The 15396-nt window shown below is 36.0% G+C and overlaps 2 protein-coding genes across 3 annotated transcripts in view; one reads left to right on the top strand and one right to left on the bottom strand.

Annotated features, from left to right (window-relative positions):
- LOC123685869 (ras-specific guanine nucleotide-releasing factor 1-like) overlaps positions 1–15396 on the bottom strand; it is a 262806-nt gene that overhangs the window by 140932 nt on the left and 106478 nt on the right. The window lies entirely within an intron of this gene.
- LOC123685872 lies at positions 1542–4026 on the top strand. The gene is made up of 2 exons (XM_045625732.1): positions 1542–1741; positions 1983–4026. The coding sequence occupies exon 2, from the start codon at positions 1983–1985 to the stop codon at positions 3852–3854; it is 1872 nt and encodes a 623-aa protein (XP_045481688.1). The 5' UTR covers positions 1542–1741; the 3' UTR covers positions 3855–4026.

The raw sequence follows: 15396 nt of genomic DNA, 5'->3' as shown, positions 1-15396 counted from the left end.
AGAAAATATGCCGGGTTGTTCGTTTGATATGGCCTCAGAAAGAAACGGGCAAAATTCATTAAAACACCCTGTTATTGCATGATACGTTTGAGCTCTCAATTAAGAACATATTTGCCAGATATGAAGAAAATATAATAGGTGGTTCGTTTGATATGGCATCTGAAAGAAACGGGCAAAATTCATAAAACACCCTGTATCTCGGCTACGAAGACAGTAAGACCCAATAAATGGGGCATCTCCAGAACCGCATTGGTGCCACCTATGCACCTGTGAAGTATTTCCGTTTCTCAATGAAACGCCCTGTATAACCAACCAGGCAACGTGCTCTGTTTTCACTTGGTTGTTATCGTTCTTTTCGTAAGATTCATACATATTTTTGAGCGCATTTGGTGTACTTGGCTTTTCATTCATTGGAAGTCAATGCTATAATCTAGGGTTTCGAGTTATTTTCCTTGATTGGTTATCAAGTTTCCTAACTGATAGAACAATGTGAGTAAGAGTACAGAACATTTCTACTGAAAAGTATAATATCACCTCTGGCGTCCCCCAAGGATCATTCTTGGGACCTCTTTCCTTTGGGCTATTCATGAATGATCATATGAAAGCAGATTATATCACTCTGTTTGCTGACGACACCTCAGTAGCAATTACAGCATCAAGTTATGATGAGCTCATTCGTTCCTGTAAAATTTTAGTAGAAAATTTCATATCATGGTGCCACAATAATGCAATTATGTTGAATATAAAGATGTAGTATATCCAAAGTCACTTGAACTAGTCCATAAAAAGGCTTGGCCAGATGTCCCTTTGAAGTGGATACCACGATCCGTTGAATACCGCTAAATACTTCGAGAGTATTGTTAGACAATAAATTTACTGGCCCCAAATGAAAAAAGGAGGTGCTCACCAACCAAGAGCGGAGAGTCCATCAGTGCAAATTCTGCGTACCCCTTTTTTCCGAATTTTGAGCCGTCGAATGATAGACAGAACCCATTCCATTTATTTTATATTTTAGGTAGGGATATTGTTTCAACGAGAAGATCTTTGTTTTCAATTATTAAATCATTCGGTCTAATATGTAGGTATGATCAAAACCTAATCGTCATATCATTTTTAAAACTGAAAACTCGGCTCTATTGCTGAATATCAATTGGCAAAGGGTGAATATTTTTTACACCATATCGATTCTATCTACCTGTCCTTACTCGATATTTCACTCAGAAAAATTGATACAGTCTTTTGACGAGCAGATCTGAAATGGTTATTTGATTTATCAATATACACGTTCGGTATTTATGAATTTTCGGTCAACAAGAAGATTGACAACCGGAAAATTAATTAGGAGTATTCTTTTAGTGATTAACAATGGAATCTTAAACAACAGTTGTCGACTTCAATTCAAATTTTCAGTTCTCCAATTATCCTACTATTGACCCTAATGGAAATCAATAGATTTGACACAAATTAAACCTTTTGTATTGACTTTAGGTTAATTATTGTGGGTTTTCCTTTAGTTTGTAGGGTAAATGTAGGCAATGGGAATCAGTAGGCAATGGTAATCACCCCAAAATAACAAAAATCGAGCGCGAACCACCGATGCCAACATAACTAAACGATAGCTATACGCCATTCCTGTTCGCAGCCGGTAATTCACTCAGTTCGAGCGATGCGTAGGAGTGAGACGGGTGTGAGAAGGTTTCGTGTTATTTTCATCTAATTTTTCGAGTTGATAAATCCGAAGGTAAGTCACAAAATAATAAATATTTATTTCTGTACATGCAAAGTGTAACAGTCGTAGCATTTTAGTGTCCAATTCAACAGCTATATTGTTGTTATAACCTATATTATATTTGCCAGGGTTCTTTCCCCCGCTTTTTGCCTATGTAGGTAATCGGAATCGGGTGATCCCAATTACCTACATAGTGATCCCCATTGCCCACACTACTTAATCTCGGTAAAACAGTATGATTTTTTGTTTTTAGATGCCGAAAGTACGTCCTAGAACGACTAATAAAGCTAACTGGACTATGGAGGACCTGCAAAGGGCTATAAAGCTCATCGTCGAACAAAATTATTCTATAAGAAATGCCGCGAAGACCATGAATATTCCATTTGCCAGTCTTTACAAGAGGTACAAAAAAAAATTTGATAAGGCACCTCGTCTCGGCCGTCAAACTGTCTTCACTCCTGAAATGGAGAAAGAATTCGCGGACATAATCAAGAAAATGGCCAACATATTCTACGGCTGCACCCCAAATCAAATAAAAAGAGCAGCGTTTGAATACGCTGAAGCCCTAAATCTGAAACACGATTTTAATAAGAGTACAAGATTGGCTGGTCGAGTTTGGTTTGAGGGATTCATTGCCAGAAATAATATTTCTGTAAGGAAGCCCGAAGCTACTAGCATCAATAGAGTTACAGCCTTTAACAAGACTGAAGTTGGACGATTCTACAATCTGCTAGAGGAACTAATGGAGAAGTACAAATTTTTGGCTAAAAATATTTACAATTGTGATGAAACCGGCATCTCTACCGTCCAAGAGCCTGAAAGAGTATTAACTGCAACGGGACAAAAGAGAGTAGGGTCCATAACAAGTTGGGAGAGGGGTAAGAATATCACTATGCTCTGCGCTATGAGTGCTGGAGGTGGATATGTCCCGCCGATGTTCATTTTTCCCCGAAAGAGGATGACCCCGACTCTTGAAAAGGATGGACCAACAGGAGCAATATACAAATGTTCGGACAATGGATGGATAAATGAAGAACTTTTCCTTCAATGGCTCAAACATTTTACCCAGTACGCCAAACCTTCTGCAGAAGAGCCGATACTATTAATACTGGACAATCATGCTAGCCACAGTTCACTGGCCATCTTTGAGTATTGTAAGGAAAACTATGTCCATATGCTATCTCTTCCACCCCATACCTCTCATCGCATGCAGCCATTAGATGTGTCCTTTTTTGGTCCATTCAAAGCTGCATATAGAAGAGAATGCGATTTATTCATGAAGAGCCAACTTTTACAAAGAATAACACCCTATGATGTTGCTTCGTTGGTCAAAAAAGCGTTCTCTAATGTTGCCTCCATGAGTAAGGCCGAAGCAGGATTCAAAGCAACGGGCATATTTCCGATAAATGCCAATGTTTTTTCAGATGAAGACTTTATAGCAGCTGAAGTCCTACAGTCAGAGCCAATCGTTGTTCAAGATCTTGCTGACTCTATTTTAGGATCGCCTTCTGTTGGTGCTGTTGCCTCCGTATCATCCATAACAGCTACTATCGAGCTAGAACAAAATAGTCCTATTCCAAGTACATCCACATATTGTCCCACTACATCTGAACGAGTGACTACACGGTTGTCTCAATTTGATATACCATCAACATCTAAGGATCTGACAAGTGTTCAAAATTTCATTCAAATGCCTAAGAAAGTAACAGTTGCCAAGAAAAGACAAGGAAGACAAAAACAGCACGCAACGATTTTAACATCTACACCTATCAAAGACGCCCTAGTTGAAAAAGAAAATAAAAAGAAGGCCAAAGCTTTGAAAACTCAAGGAAAAGGAAAAGGAATAGGGAAGAAAAGCAAGCCACAGGAGATCCGTCGTGAGAAGGTAAAGAAGAAAATACTGCAGGACTCCAATGATGCTTCGATGTCAGACGTGAATACGGATGAGTTATGCCAGGATGACGAAAACGATGATACAGAAGATGCAAGCAACTTGTGTCTTGTATGTGGTGAATTTGGACGAAACAATGAAACATGGTACCGATGCACTTCTTGTGGGCACTGGGCTCATGCCGATTGTACTGGATGGGACTCTGCGTACAATTATGTGTGTGATATGTGTTGATCACCATTGTCCACATGCTGATCACCATTGCCAACCGGTGTTGACAATTGTGATCAAACTGATATTTTTTTAAATTTTATATTGTACCAAAACTAATAAGCCAAAGTGATTAAAGTTGATCTCAGTTGATAGTATAGTAAGTAAAGTTTATAATAAGAACAGAGCAATAAATAGTTGATTCATATATTTGATTTTATTTTCATTTTCGCTTAAGTGATCCCCATTACCTACATTTACCCTACTTATAAACTATAAACAGATAATTTTTCTTGGATGCCAACACAAAATATCAAACATTGCGCCGAGATTAAATAAACAGAGTTACAACATTTCGGAATTTCTAGCCGTTATCTGACTGTTGAATAATTATTGAATCAAACAAATTATTTTGAGTGATATTTGAAAAAAAACTGTTGAGAATGTTTACGAAACGTTCATTAAAAGAAAAATGTACAATTTGAAAACCTTTTTTTTTGAGTTATTGTTCAATTAATGCATTTCACGAATTGTTTTCCTTTGTAACACTAAACAACTTCGAGCTTTTCTTTTACAAAACTCAAACGTACGTAGCTAATCTACTTCGTAAAAAGTTATTCGATTCAACTTTTAAATCTGCAACAATTGAGAGAAATTAACTGCAATATAATCCTTGTTCAGTGTTATATTCACTCAGAAATAAAATGAAATGAATCTTAAATTTCTGGATGTTATTCTAGATAATGAACTGGTCAGTAGCAGAGTCCACTGTAAAGCGTAGATGAAAGAACATTCGCGAAAGCAGACAAATTATACACTCGGTAGCTTATATAGATGGCTGTGGATCCGTGAACGGTAATGAATACGTGAAAAAAAAAATGAAAAACAAAACTGGAAATTGAGTTGTTTACCAATGTGTACAATTGCGAAACCAGCTATCACTGGGAAAATTAACCACGTGAATTCTTTGAGCATAAACGTGTTCATTCTTGTGAATTTTACCGGGTCTTTAATATAAATGATTATAATATCACAATTGCCTTAGAATTATTAATAAATCTTATTAAACTGTGTTCAATTTATATTCACCATTATTGCATTCTTGTGGCACCATGATATGAAATTTTCTACTAAAATTTTACAGAAACCATTAATGAGCTCATCATGACTTGACGCTGTAATTGCTACTGATATGTCGTCAGCAGACAGAATGATTTAATCTGCTTTCATAGGATCATTCATAAATAGCCCAAACAAAAAGCGTCCCAAGATTGATCCTTGGGGGGCGCCAGAGATGACATTATCGGTAGAAATGTTTTGTACTCTTACTCTCATTGTTCTATCAGTGAAGAAACTTGATAACCAATTAAGGAAGGGCACGAGAATGGCCTAGAGAGGTACATTCATTCTTTCAACTCAACTCGTGCCTGAAGGAGTATGTTCGAACCTATCGCACTCCTACTGAGTTGAAAAAATCCGTTTCTGATAAGTCTCTACCATTCAGAGTGGTACAGAATTACAAAGCCATGACATGTTGATGACAAGCAGCAATGTGTGACGTGTCGACCTTGAGTAAGCCGGTCACAAGGCTAAATTCGGCTCGCGACTACACTCAGTGAAGATGGGAGTGAGTTCTTCAAAATTAGATGGAAGGTAATAATGGGCACCAGGTAGAGATATGCCTGTCTTAAAAATAAATTGCGTACTCCTCTACCAGAGTAGCAGTAAAACAAATCACTCAAGTCAAACGTTTAATAAAATTAAAATTTATGCAGTGGTTGATAATAAAAAAATAATGAAAAAGAATGCTCTAAATTACCAAGAGCCAGAAGGGCTTTCCAAAAACTTTACCTAACACTAACAAATGCCAGAAGGGCTTCCTATAAACTATAATCAACAACAAATGCCAGAAGGGCTTCCTACAACCTAAAATGCCTAAACTAATCCTCAAAATAGAATACTTATATCAGCCACACTTGGCTTAGGCTGAACCTAAAACTTCGAAACCAAAACTAAACGTAAACGGAGTTCAACAAACTCCAAATATACCAGATACTAAACCAGACAAATAACCGAGTAAACAAGAAGATTGACCTAAACCACAGATCCTGAAGGAATATACAAATACAGTGATTGTAATAACTGGCTGGTATAAAATAGCAGATTGAATAAAGTGATAATAAATTCCAGTTACAAATCCTGAAGGGATACACAAGTATTATAGTTGTTAAAATCAATGGCCAGTTAGTGAAGTGCACCTCACCGCAAACTGTTTACAATTTCCACAGTATCTAATAAGCAATAAACAACCTTGATTCAATATATTTTAATATAACTGTCAATGGACAGAAAACTAATAATAAAAACCGTTAACTTCTATTCCAATGACTGATTTACCATCAGTACACTAAATCGTTACTTCTAAAACTAAATCTCAATACAATACCCAGTGCAAGCACCGGTTACCTGATACAAAATTAATATTGAAGGTTGACAGCAAATCTAACGGTGAGATCTCTATACGTAGAATGTACCATCTACTCGAGCTACACCATATGCCAGCAATATACTACGTACTCGAACTGTACCATCTATCAGAATGTACCATACATCAGAACTGCACCAGAATTCAGCACCATATACCAGAAAATAAATGCCATAAACTCCAACCGTACTATACCAGACTTAGAATTCCTGAACGTAACCAGGCACTAGGATGCTCAAAGATATCCAGCACTAAGATTCTCCAAAATATCCAGGCACTAGGATTCTTCAATTCAACCCAGGCACTAGGATTCTCAACGTTACCCAGGCACTAGGATTACAAATCCAACCAGGCACTAGGATTCCCAAAAATATCCAGGCACTAGGACCCTAATAAAATACTATAAGATATTGTACACAAAATAAAAAGGAATCTATACCTCTCAGTTCTTGTTCGAGGGAAAAGGATGTTCTTGATTTTCTTCGTGTAAGTTCCACAGTTGTTCGAACTAATCGCCGGGAAGCGAATCCTAATAAAATAGAAATCTCAGATAATGACACAAGATATAGGAATGATATCATACCTCTCAGATCTTCAGAGTAAATTCAGTACAAGAGATGGGCCTTGTGGAAGAAAACCTTATAATCACGTATAAAACGTAGTTCCCAGAAATATTCACAATACCATAAACCATACAGGGAATTACTCAAATTGAAGAAATAATCGCCTATAACAAGGATGATTCGAGATCATATATTCTCCAATTCGAGTCCAATTTTCTTCCAAAAAAAATCTCTTCCAAAATTATCTCAAATCGCCGATAACCAGATAACCAGATAACCTCCATTTTGACAATCCATAACCACAGAATCTACCAGTTGTCAAACGAAACCTCCCACACAGAAGAAAACAAACAAGAAATCCAGAAACTATAAAATATTTCCCAACGGTAATGATATTCGACCTCACTTATCCGGAAATAACTGTTCCATAATAAATTTAAATTTATATTAATACGGAATATTCCGAGTTGAATCAACAATCAACCTCTAGAGGGCGCAGTAACAACCGAAATCTAAATGGTGTAAAATATAACCGTTACAAATGTCTGCATTGGCATTAACCGTACGATATCATTCGAGCTGGTCAGCACCAGTATTCGAAAAACTAAAAAAAAAATACCTCAAAATCCTAGATTATAGCATTTATTCACTATGAATTAAAATTCAAGTTTATTAAATGCGCTTGAGGGTCAAATACCTAAAATACAAACATAGTAATATACGAGCGCTCAAAAACATGTTTGAATCTTACGAAAAGAATTTCATTCATCTTCCATAAACCTACACATTTACCTTCGACAAAGAGATGAGTATATTGATCGCATTCACAATAAAATATTCCTCGAACTCCTCACGATTGTCCCAGATATCTCCATGGCTGTTCCTTTATTGTAAGTTTTATTTTCTTTCGGACGATATGAAAATATTCTTACATCACAATGACAATAACTATATATACAATGGAAATGAAATATTTGTACTCTCGTTCTCGTTTTTCAGAAATAACGTTGGAATCGTAGATTTACTGGTTTATACAAAGGAAATATCGCTTTGATCCTTCTGTAGTATGAGTCTTCGAACAATCTCGGTGTCTATTTGAAGCATTGAAGTGATGTACCTTCAATATGATATGACCAACAATGGAATGAATGTAAATAGGTGGTTTCTTTGAATTGGGTTTATTCAATTCCGTATTTACTGCTTCACATAAAGCATCTGGGGATTTATGGAAAACCAGGTATAGGAAAACTGAAAACATTTATGAATACCTATACTTTTCGAAAAACCAGATTTCTAATTGTATTAGATAAAACCCCCAGCTCGAGTTTTTCAGCGATCTGATAATCGACTTTATCTCGACTCATCTGAAAAACAGAACGTTGACCTTTGTGCCAATGAAAACGCTGAAGACAAATCGTTGTCGTTTACGCTGAAGAGTCAGTAAATTCTCCTTAGAGAACGCCACAAGCTGAATTAATCTCTTTCGAACTGCCCCAATGGTTTCTATAGAAACGAACAATTGGTTTTATTTGTGAATTTTTTTGACATCTCGTACAGGTATCTCGAAGATCTTTCCTTGTAGTTTGCCTGATTCTTCAGTATTTGGGCGAATGGTTTTGGTTTGGCTTTCATCGCTGTGAAAATTATATCGCAAGTTTTGTAGCCTTGTACGGATTCGTATTCGAAGGAACCTTATATTCAAGTAAATGTTTGAATGAAAATTTCAAAGCAAGGCCAACATAAACGTGTATAGAATCGAAATAAGAGGCAAGAAATATTGGTGGCCAATAATTACATGGCACATTGATTGCTGTTAGGGCTTGGCTCGATATTCAAGCTATTATACTTGATTTTCAAGCTATTCAGCTCAAGCTTCACTTGAAATCAACTCAAGTTCAAGTCAACTAGTAGTTTTTCAATTCTAAGCCAAGTAGCTCGAATATCAAGCCAAGCCGTGAATCTCTTATTATTATTCTTCTTCTTCTTCTTATGTTAGGCCTTAGGCCTGTTCTTGACGATCTTTCAAATCAAATGCTCAGTTCTGCGATGAATCTCTAATTGCTGTAAATATTAAAAATTCTTGGATTCTGTCTGTACAGGAAACATAATCAGTCTGTAACACACTTCCAATTCTCGAGATTAATAGCACAAATAGGTTTAAAAAATTCCAGAATCGTTCAAAATCTGGTGGACGACCTTCGACATATTCTGCAAATATTAGATTAGATACTAGAAAAGGCATTTGATGAAATGTGGCATCGAGGTCTGATATACAAAATGAAGTTGATGAAATTTCCAATCAAACTTACGAGATTGATACAGTGGTACCGGGCAAATAAAAAATTTAGGGTGAATATCGATAGTACCAGGTCAACGATCAGAGAAATAATATATGTCTTTATTGCAATTGACATAGAAAATAATACATCATAGTAAATTGAAAAATATGGCAAAGGGCGAGGTTCAGTTCACTTCAAGTGAAGTGTCTTCTCTTCCACGTAACCCATGAAAGACAAAAAAAAAAGTATACACAAAAAAAAACATCATATACCTATACAGATTGATACAATTCAACTAATAAAGTAATAATCTCTCAGCCCAATGAAACAAACAAAAAAAAAACATTGTCATTATTTATACCTAATTTGCAGAAAGGGAAATAAAATATTGCGGGGACGAAATGAGGTTTTCAAAAATTTTTATTCTGAAACGTCTCCGTGAATCAATCTCCAAAATGTCAAAAGGCAGTTTGTTCAAAAGATTAACAATCTGATATGAGAGAGACCGCTCAAACAGCCGCAGGGAATGTTTCGGTATCGATAGTCTAACTCTTGATCGTACACTGACATCATGAACTTCAGATCTGAAGGTTATTTTGTTATAAAGATAAAGTGGAATTTTAGTTTCAAGAATTTCCCGAAAATAACAGATAGTATGCAAATATCTGCGCTCGCTCATGTTCAACCATCCATTTATCCCAAGATAATGACTAATATGATCGAACTTTCTCACACCAAAAATCAGTCTTAAAAATGAATTCTGCAACCTTTGCACACGTACAGCATCACTTTTGGTCAAACATGGGCCATATATCGTGTCACAGTAAGTAAGCTGTGATAATACCAAAGAATCGCATAGCATAGACTTAAGTGGACGCGACAAAACAGTCCTACTTTGATAAATTAATTTTAGACTTATATATGCACTTCGTAATTTTTTATTTATATGATCCGTGAATCTCAAGTCTTGGTCAATCACGAGCCCCAAACTCTTTATATTTTTCTGGAATACAATTTGTTCGCCATCGATACTGATGCAATTCATATAATTCTCCTCAAAGTCAGATCGCCTACCACCAAATACCACAATCGCAGACTTAGAAATATTCAACCTCAGGCAATGCTTTCTATAAAATTCTGAGATGGAAGAGATATCATAATTGATTGCCGCCACTGCCCGATCAGACTCCGATGGAGAAGAGGACAAATACATCTGAGTATCATCAGCATAATAATGAAACAAACACGATAGAAAACAGCGAGAGAACTGGCTCACATATATTACGTATAGAAGGGGGCCCAAAATAGACCCCTAGGGCACTCCTCTATTGAGTTCTAGAAAAGAAGATACAACACCATTAATAAAAACCGGTTGGCATCTCCCACCAGTGAAGTTAGCTATTAGTCTTCTGCTGTTTGGAGAGAAACCGATAAATTCCAGAACAGCATCTAGAAGCTCGTGATTAAGACTATCAAATGCTCTTGAATAATCTAGAAGGATCAAGGCAGTTGTTTTTCCCTGATCAGAAGCATGGAAAATGTCATCAGTAATTTTTGACAAAGCGATCATGGAACTATGACCCCTACGGAATCCCGATTGATGTTGGGGAATAATGTTCTCAGCATAGACATACTCAACAAGTTGAGCCTCTGAAACCTTTTCGAGAATCTTGGACAAAATGGGCAATATACTGATAGGTCTAAGATCGCAGAATGCTTCAGGGTCTGTGATCTTGGCCACAGGTATTATCTTAGCCTTCTTCCACTCAAGTGGAAAGACGGATTTTCCAATACAAAAATTAATAACGTGTGTGATATAAGGCAATAGAAAAGGAACGCAAAAATTTAGAGTAAAGAGATTTATACCATCAAAACTCATAGCCCCAGTCTTTAATTTTACAATAATGTTCAAGGTATCAATTTCTGAAACTGACGAAAAATTAAATTCTCTTTTACTACCGAAACGCCAAGACCTATAGTATGACAAGATTGACGGATCCAGAGGAAGATCGCTACCATAATTTGCAAAGAAATTATTCATCTTATTGGGATCATTAATATGATCTGGCAAATCCTGTGTATTCCCTTTCTTTTTTATCTTAAGAAGTTTCAATGATTTCCATCTGTCTGACTGTGAGAACTAACGACTAAAGTAATCTTTCTTTTCTCTCTCCAATGCGTAAGTCACTTGATTTCTTAAGCGCTTTTATGTAATAAGATCGCTCGAATTTGTCTCTATCAGCCATCATTTTGCGTATCTGGGTTGTCAACCAAGGGGCATTTTTTTTAGAAATATGTACTAATCTCTCAGGAGCGTGTATATTCAAGACTGCTCTAATATTATCTGTGATAAACTCTACTTTCTTATCAACATCATTGATATCGTAAATACCACGCCACGGAATCGATTCAAGGTCATTTTCGAAATTAACAATATTTATTTTCTTTATAATCGCGGATGATTTTGAAAACCTGAGAGCCTTTGGAGCTGTTCATTTTAAACTTACTGAAAACCAGTTGGTGGTCTGCTATTTTATCAGGAATTGTTCCACTAGATATCGTCCCGATATGATCGTTAGAAAGAATTAAGTCAATCATTGTTGCAGAATTGTCTGTGAGGCGAGTGGGTTCATTTATTAACTGTTTTAGGCCTATCCCTCCAAAAATTTTATATGCATAACGAGAGTTAGGTGCATCTGGCCGCATAAGATCTATGTTGAAATCACCCACACAAATAACCTGATCGACTTGAAACATTATCTCAGATGCAGTTGCCTCAAATTATGAAAGAAAATCCACATAAGACTGCTCTGGAGGCTTATGAACTACGCCAAATGCAACCGTGAAGTCATCCAAGAAAAGCTTGATCCACAACTGTTCAATTTCATCAGAAGTTTTAATGATATCGAATTTAAAATTAGCTTTTACATACACCCCAAGACCACCACCTCTTCTACAAAATCTATCCCGCCGCACGAATTTATACCCATCAATCTGAAGTATGTCTGATTCAATACCTGGTCTGAGCCAGGTTTTAGTTATCCCTACCACATGAAACGATGAAATAGAAGCCGAAGGCCCCCAAGGATCGGTGAATGGACCACTGCTGTTCAACTTATAAATGGCAGACATACAGAAAATGAATAGATGCAAGATAGCCCAGTTCTCAGATGACACTGCCAGATAGTATCACAGTAGAAGGAGGACAAAAAATTAGTAGGCAGTTACAGATAGACCTAGATAAACTGATGGAATAATTCAAGAAATGAAGATTCAAAGTAAATACATCGAAAACAGTTGCATTCTACTTCGGAGGAACAGCAATAAAGAAAGAGAAAGCAGGAAACGTTAAAATAGAAAACCAGACGATAGAATGGAAAAAGGAAGCAAAATAACTGGGAGTAATTCAATTTTCAATTTATTCAAAATGAAAAGACAATGAACACTTTTTTTACATAATTATATTTATATAAATCCCATAACAACCGGTTCAAGAGCAGAGTTACCTAGGCGAGAATGACTGTGGTGTAATTCCTTCCTTTCGCGGATGCTACAACATTTTGTACATACTCAACCAATAACATAATTAATCAACACAAAATAATACAACAAAAAAAATCAGTCTACGAATGAATGTCACCAGAGTGAAGTGAAAACAAATAAATATCCAATCTCAAAATTAAACGGACCAACAAGGAACAGACAGAGGAGGCACCCGCACCACATGAACTCACTTAATCAATTTTGAACTTTTCATTATGTTTTAAAATGAATTCTTCAACTTTCATCTTGAATTCTTTGGTTTTCTTTATTTCTCTCAAATTAATTGGAATAAGATTAAATAGTTTCGGACCATAGAATAGGAAAGACTTGCTATAAAAATGAACATTCAAATCCTTCCTGTAAGTGGATCTAGTTGTTTTCGTATTTTTAACAGTGGAATCAGTCAGATTATGATATACCCTCAATATGCACCGATACATAAAAATGGTTCTAATGTTGAGAAACCCAGTAGTTTCATAGAGTAATTTGGTGGAGAATAACCTATCTTTTTTGAAAATTACCTTTATCAAAGCATTCTGGGCCACTTGCAGAGATCTCATGTTAAAAAAGAATGCACCACCCCACGCCACAATACAATATCTGATTATGGATTCAGCGAGACTGTTGTATAAAATGACCAAATTTTTTCTCGATAATATATCTCTCAATAAATAAAATCTATGCATAAATGCCTTAATTCTTCGAGTAACGTGGTTTATCTGTTCTTTCCAACGTATTAGCTGATCTATTATAACACCCAAATATTTCACAGAAGAAGATTTAGTTAGAACAGGACAGTTACAGGCACCAGTACCGCAGGTAGGGGAATTCTGAGCATTCTGAGCGAAAATTCCTTCGGCTGATCAACCACCGATGGAGAAAAAGTTAAATGTCTAGTTTTTCCAATGTTAAGACTTAATAAATTATGATTGGACCATAACTGAATTTTTTTTGAACCTGATTCAGCTTTAAACTCAACTTCCTCCCAATCTTTACCAGTGAAAACCACAGCTGTATCGTCCGCATAACATGCAGTGTGACCCTCAAAATTTCTTATTTTTGAGATGTTGTTCAAATATACAAGGAATAGTATTGGACCCAACACCGTTCCTTGAGGTACTTCCATCTTCACCCCCAATCTACTGCTCATTTCTCCCCCAACTCTCACCGTCTGATATCTGTCAGATAGATAATAATATAAAAGATCAAGGGCCGAACCACGAACTCCCATCTGCGATAATTCATGAAGTAATTTTTCGTGCGACACAGTATCAAATGCTTTAGCAACATCAGGGAAAACTGCAAGACACTTGGATGATTTATTCATCGCCTCTAGAGATCGTTCCAACATGTCGACAATTGCGTCCTCAGTGTTCGTTACCCTTACAAAACCGTACTGACTGTCAGTCATCAGACCATGTGCGTTAAAAAATTCAACCAATCTATTCTTCAAGGTCTGTTCAAAAATTTTTGCGAAATTATCTATAACTGATATAGGGCGGTAGTTTGTCATCTTGGTTGGATCCCCAGTTTTGAAAACCGGGGTGAAAATAGATTCCTTCCACTGTCTCGGAATTTTACCTTGTGATAAACATAGGTTAATGATGTGAATTAATGAATTAATTATGTGAACATGAATATTCTTAATAGTCAAAGTTGAAATTTTATCAGGACCAGGAGAACAGTTATTTTCTAAATTTGATATTACAAAAGTGATCTCATTATCTGTAAAAGGTTTCAAAAATATGGTCGATTTATGTGGATGTCCATGAAGGAAGTCATTTGGTACAGTCCAAAAATTAATTGTCTCAGCCAGTTGAACTCCTATATTAGTGAAAAACTTGTTGAACGCGTCTGCCTTGTCCCTACTATTTGCCAATACTTCGGCATTTTCATCTTTGATCTTAATGTTCACAACATCAATTGAAGGCTTTCTCCCCCACACGGACACATCATCTATGATTTTCCAAATTTTTTCAAAGTCACCCTCTGCCTGAGTTATCCTACTCTGATAATACCCATTTCTAGTTTTCTTGATTGAAAAATTTATTCTATTTCTATACTCCTTGTATTATTTTTCGAGCAGTGAACTATGATTATTTTTCAGTTTTTTTTTCATTAAATCCCTTTTTTTTATAGAAGTAATGAGACCAGTTCCAGGTTTTGATTTTTATATTTTTTTTAATTGTAACACTATTTGTGATCGTTGCTTCATTTAGATACGCTTGCAATTCATGAATGAAAATATTGTAACAATTTTGTACCACCTCACCCATCAACACCTCAATCCAACTCTCCCCTTTCAATAATTCGTCTAGTAATTGGTAATTAATTTTCTTTGAAATAATTTCTGTTTCATGTTTGCTATGAATTTTTTTGTGTTGAGGGGTCGATACAAATACAAACGGAGTGAAATGATCCGTCATATCAGTGTGAACAAGAACCGAATCAATATCAATCCCACTTTTCAAACATTTTTATATTCTTATGAATATATGATCTATACGCGATTCAGTGTTTGATGTTACCCTAGTAGGTTTGTTGATATGAGATAAAAAACCTCTTGAATTTAAAGCATTCAAATAATTATCAATGTCACATGAATCAGATTTCGGCAAATTTATATTTATATCTCCGGCATATATTTCCAATTTTTTAAACTCAATCTCATTCAAATATAGTTCTAAATCACTTAT

The sequence above is a fragment of the Harmonia axyridis genome, chromosome X (genome assembly GCF_914767665.1).
Source record: "Harmonia axyridis chromosome X, icHarAxyr1.1, whole genome shotgun sequence".
NCBI classification, from domain to species: domain Eukaryota; kingdom Metazoa; phylum Arthropoda; class Insecta; order Coleoptera; family Coccinellidae; genus Harmonia; species Harmonia axyridis.
The sequence above is the reverse complement of the archived record's forward strand: the minus strand, read 5'-3'. Positions and strand labels throughout refer to the sequence as shown.

Coding starts and splice junctions, on each gene's coding strand:
- LOC123685872 (XM_045625732.1), top strand. CDS start 1,983: ATGCCGAAAGTACGTCCTAGAACGACTAATAAAGCTAACTGGACTATG.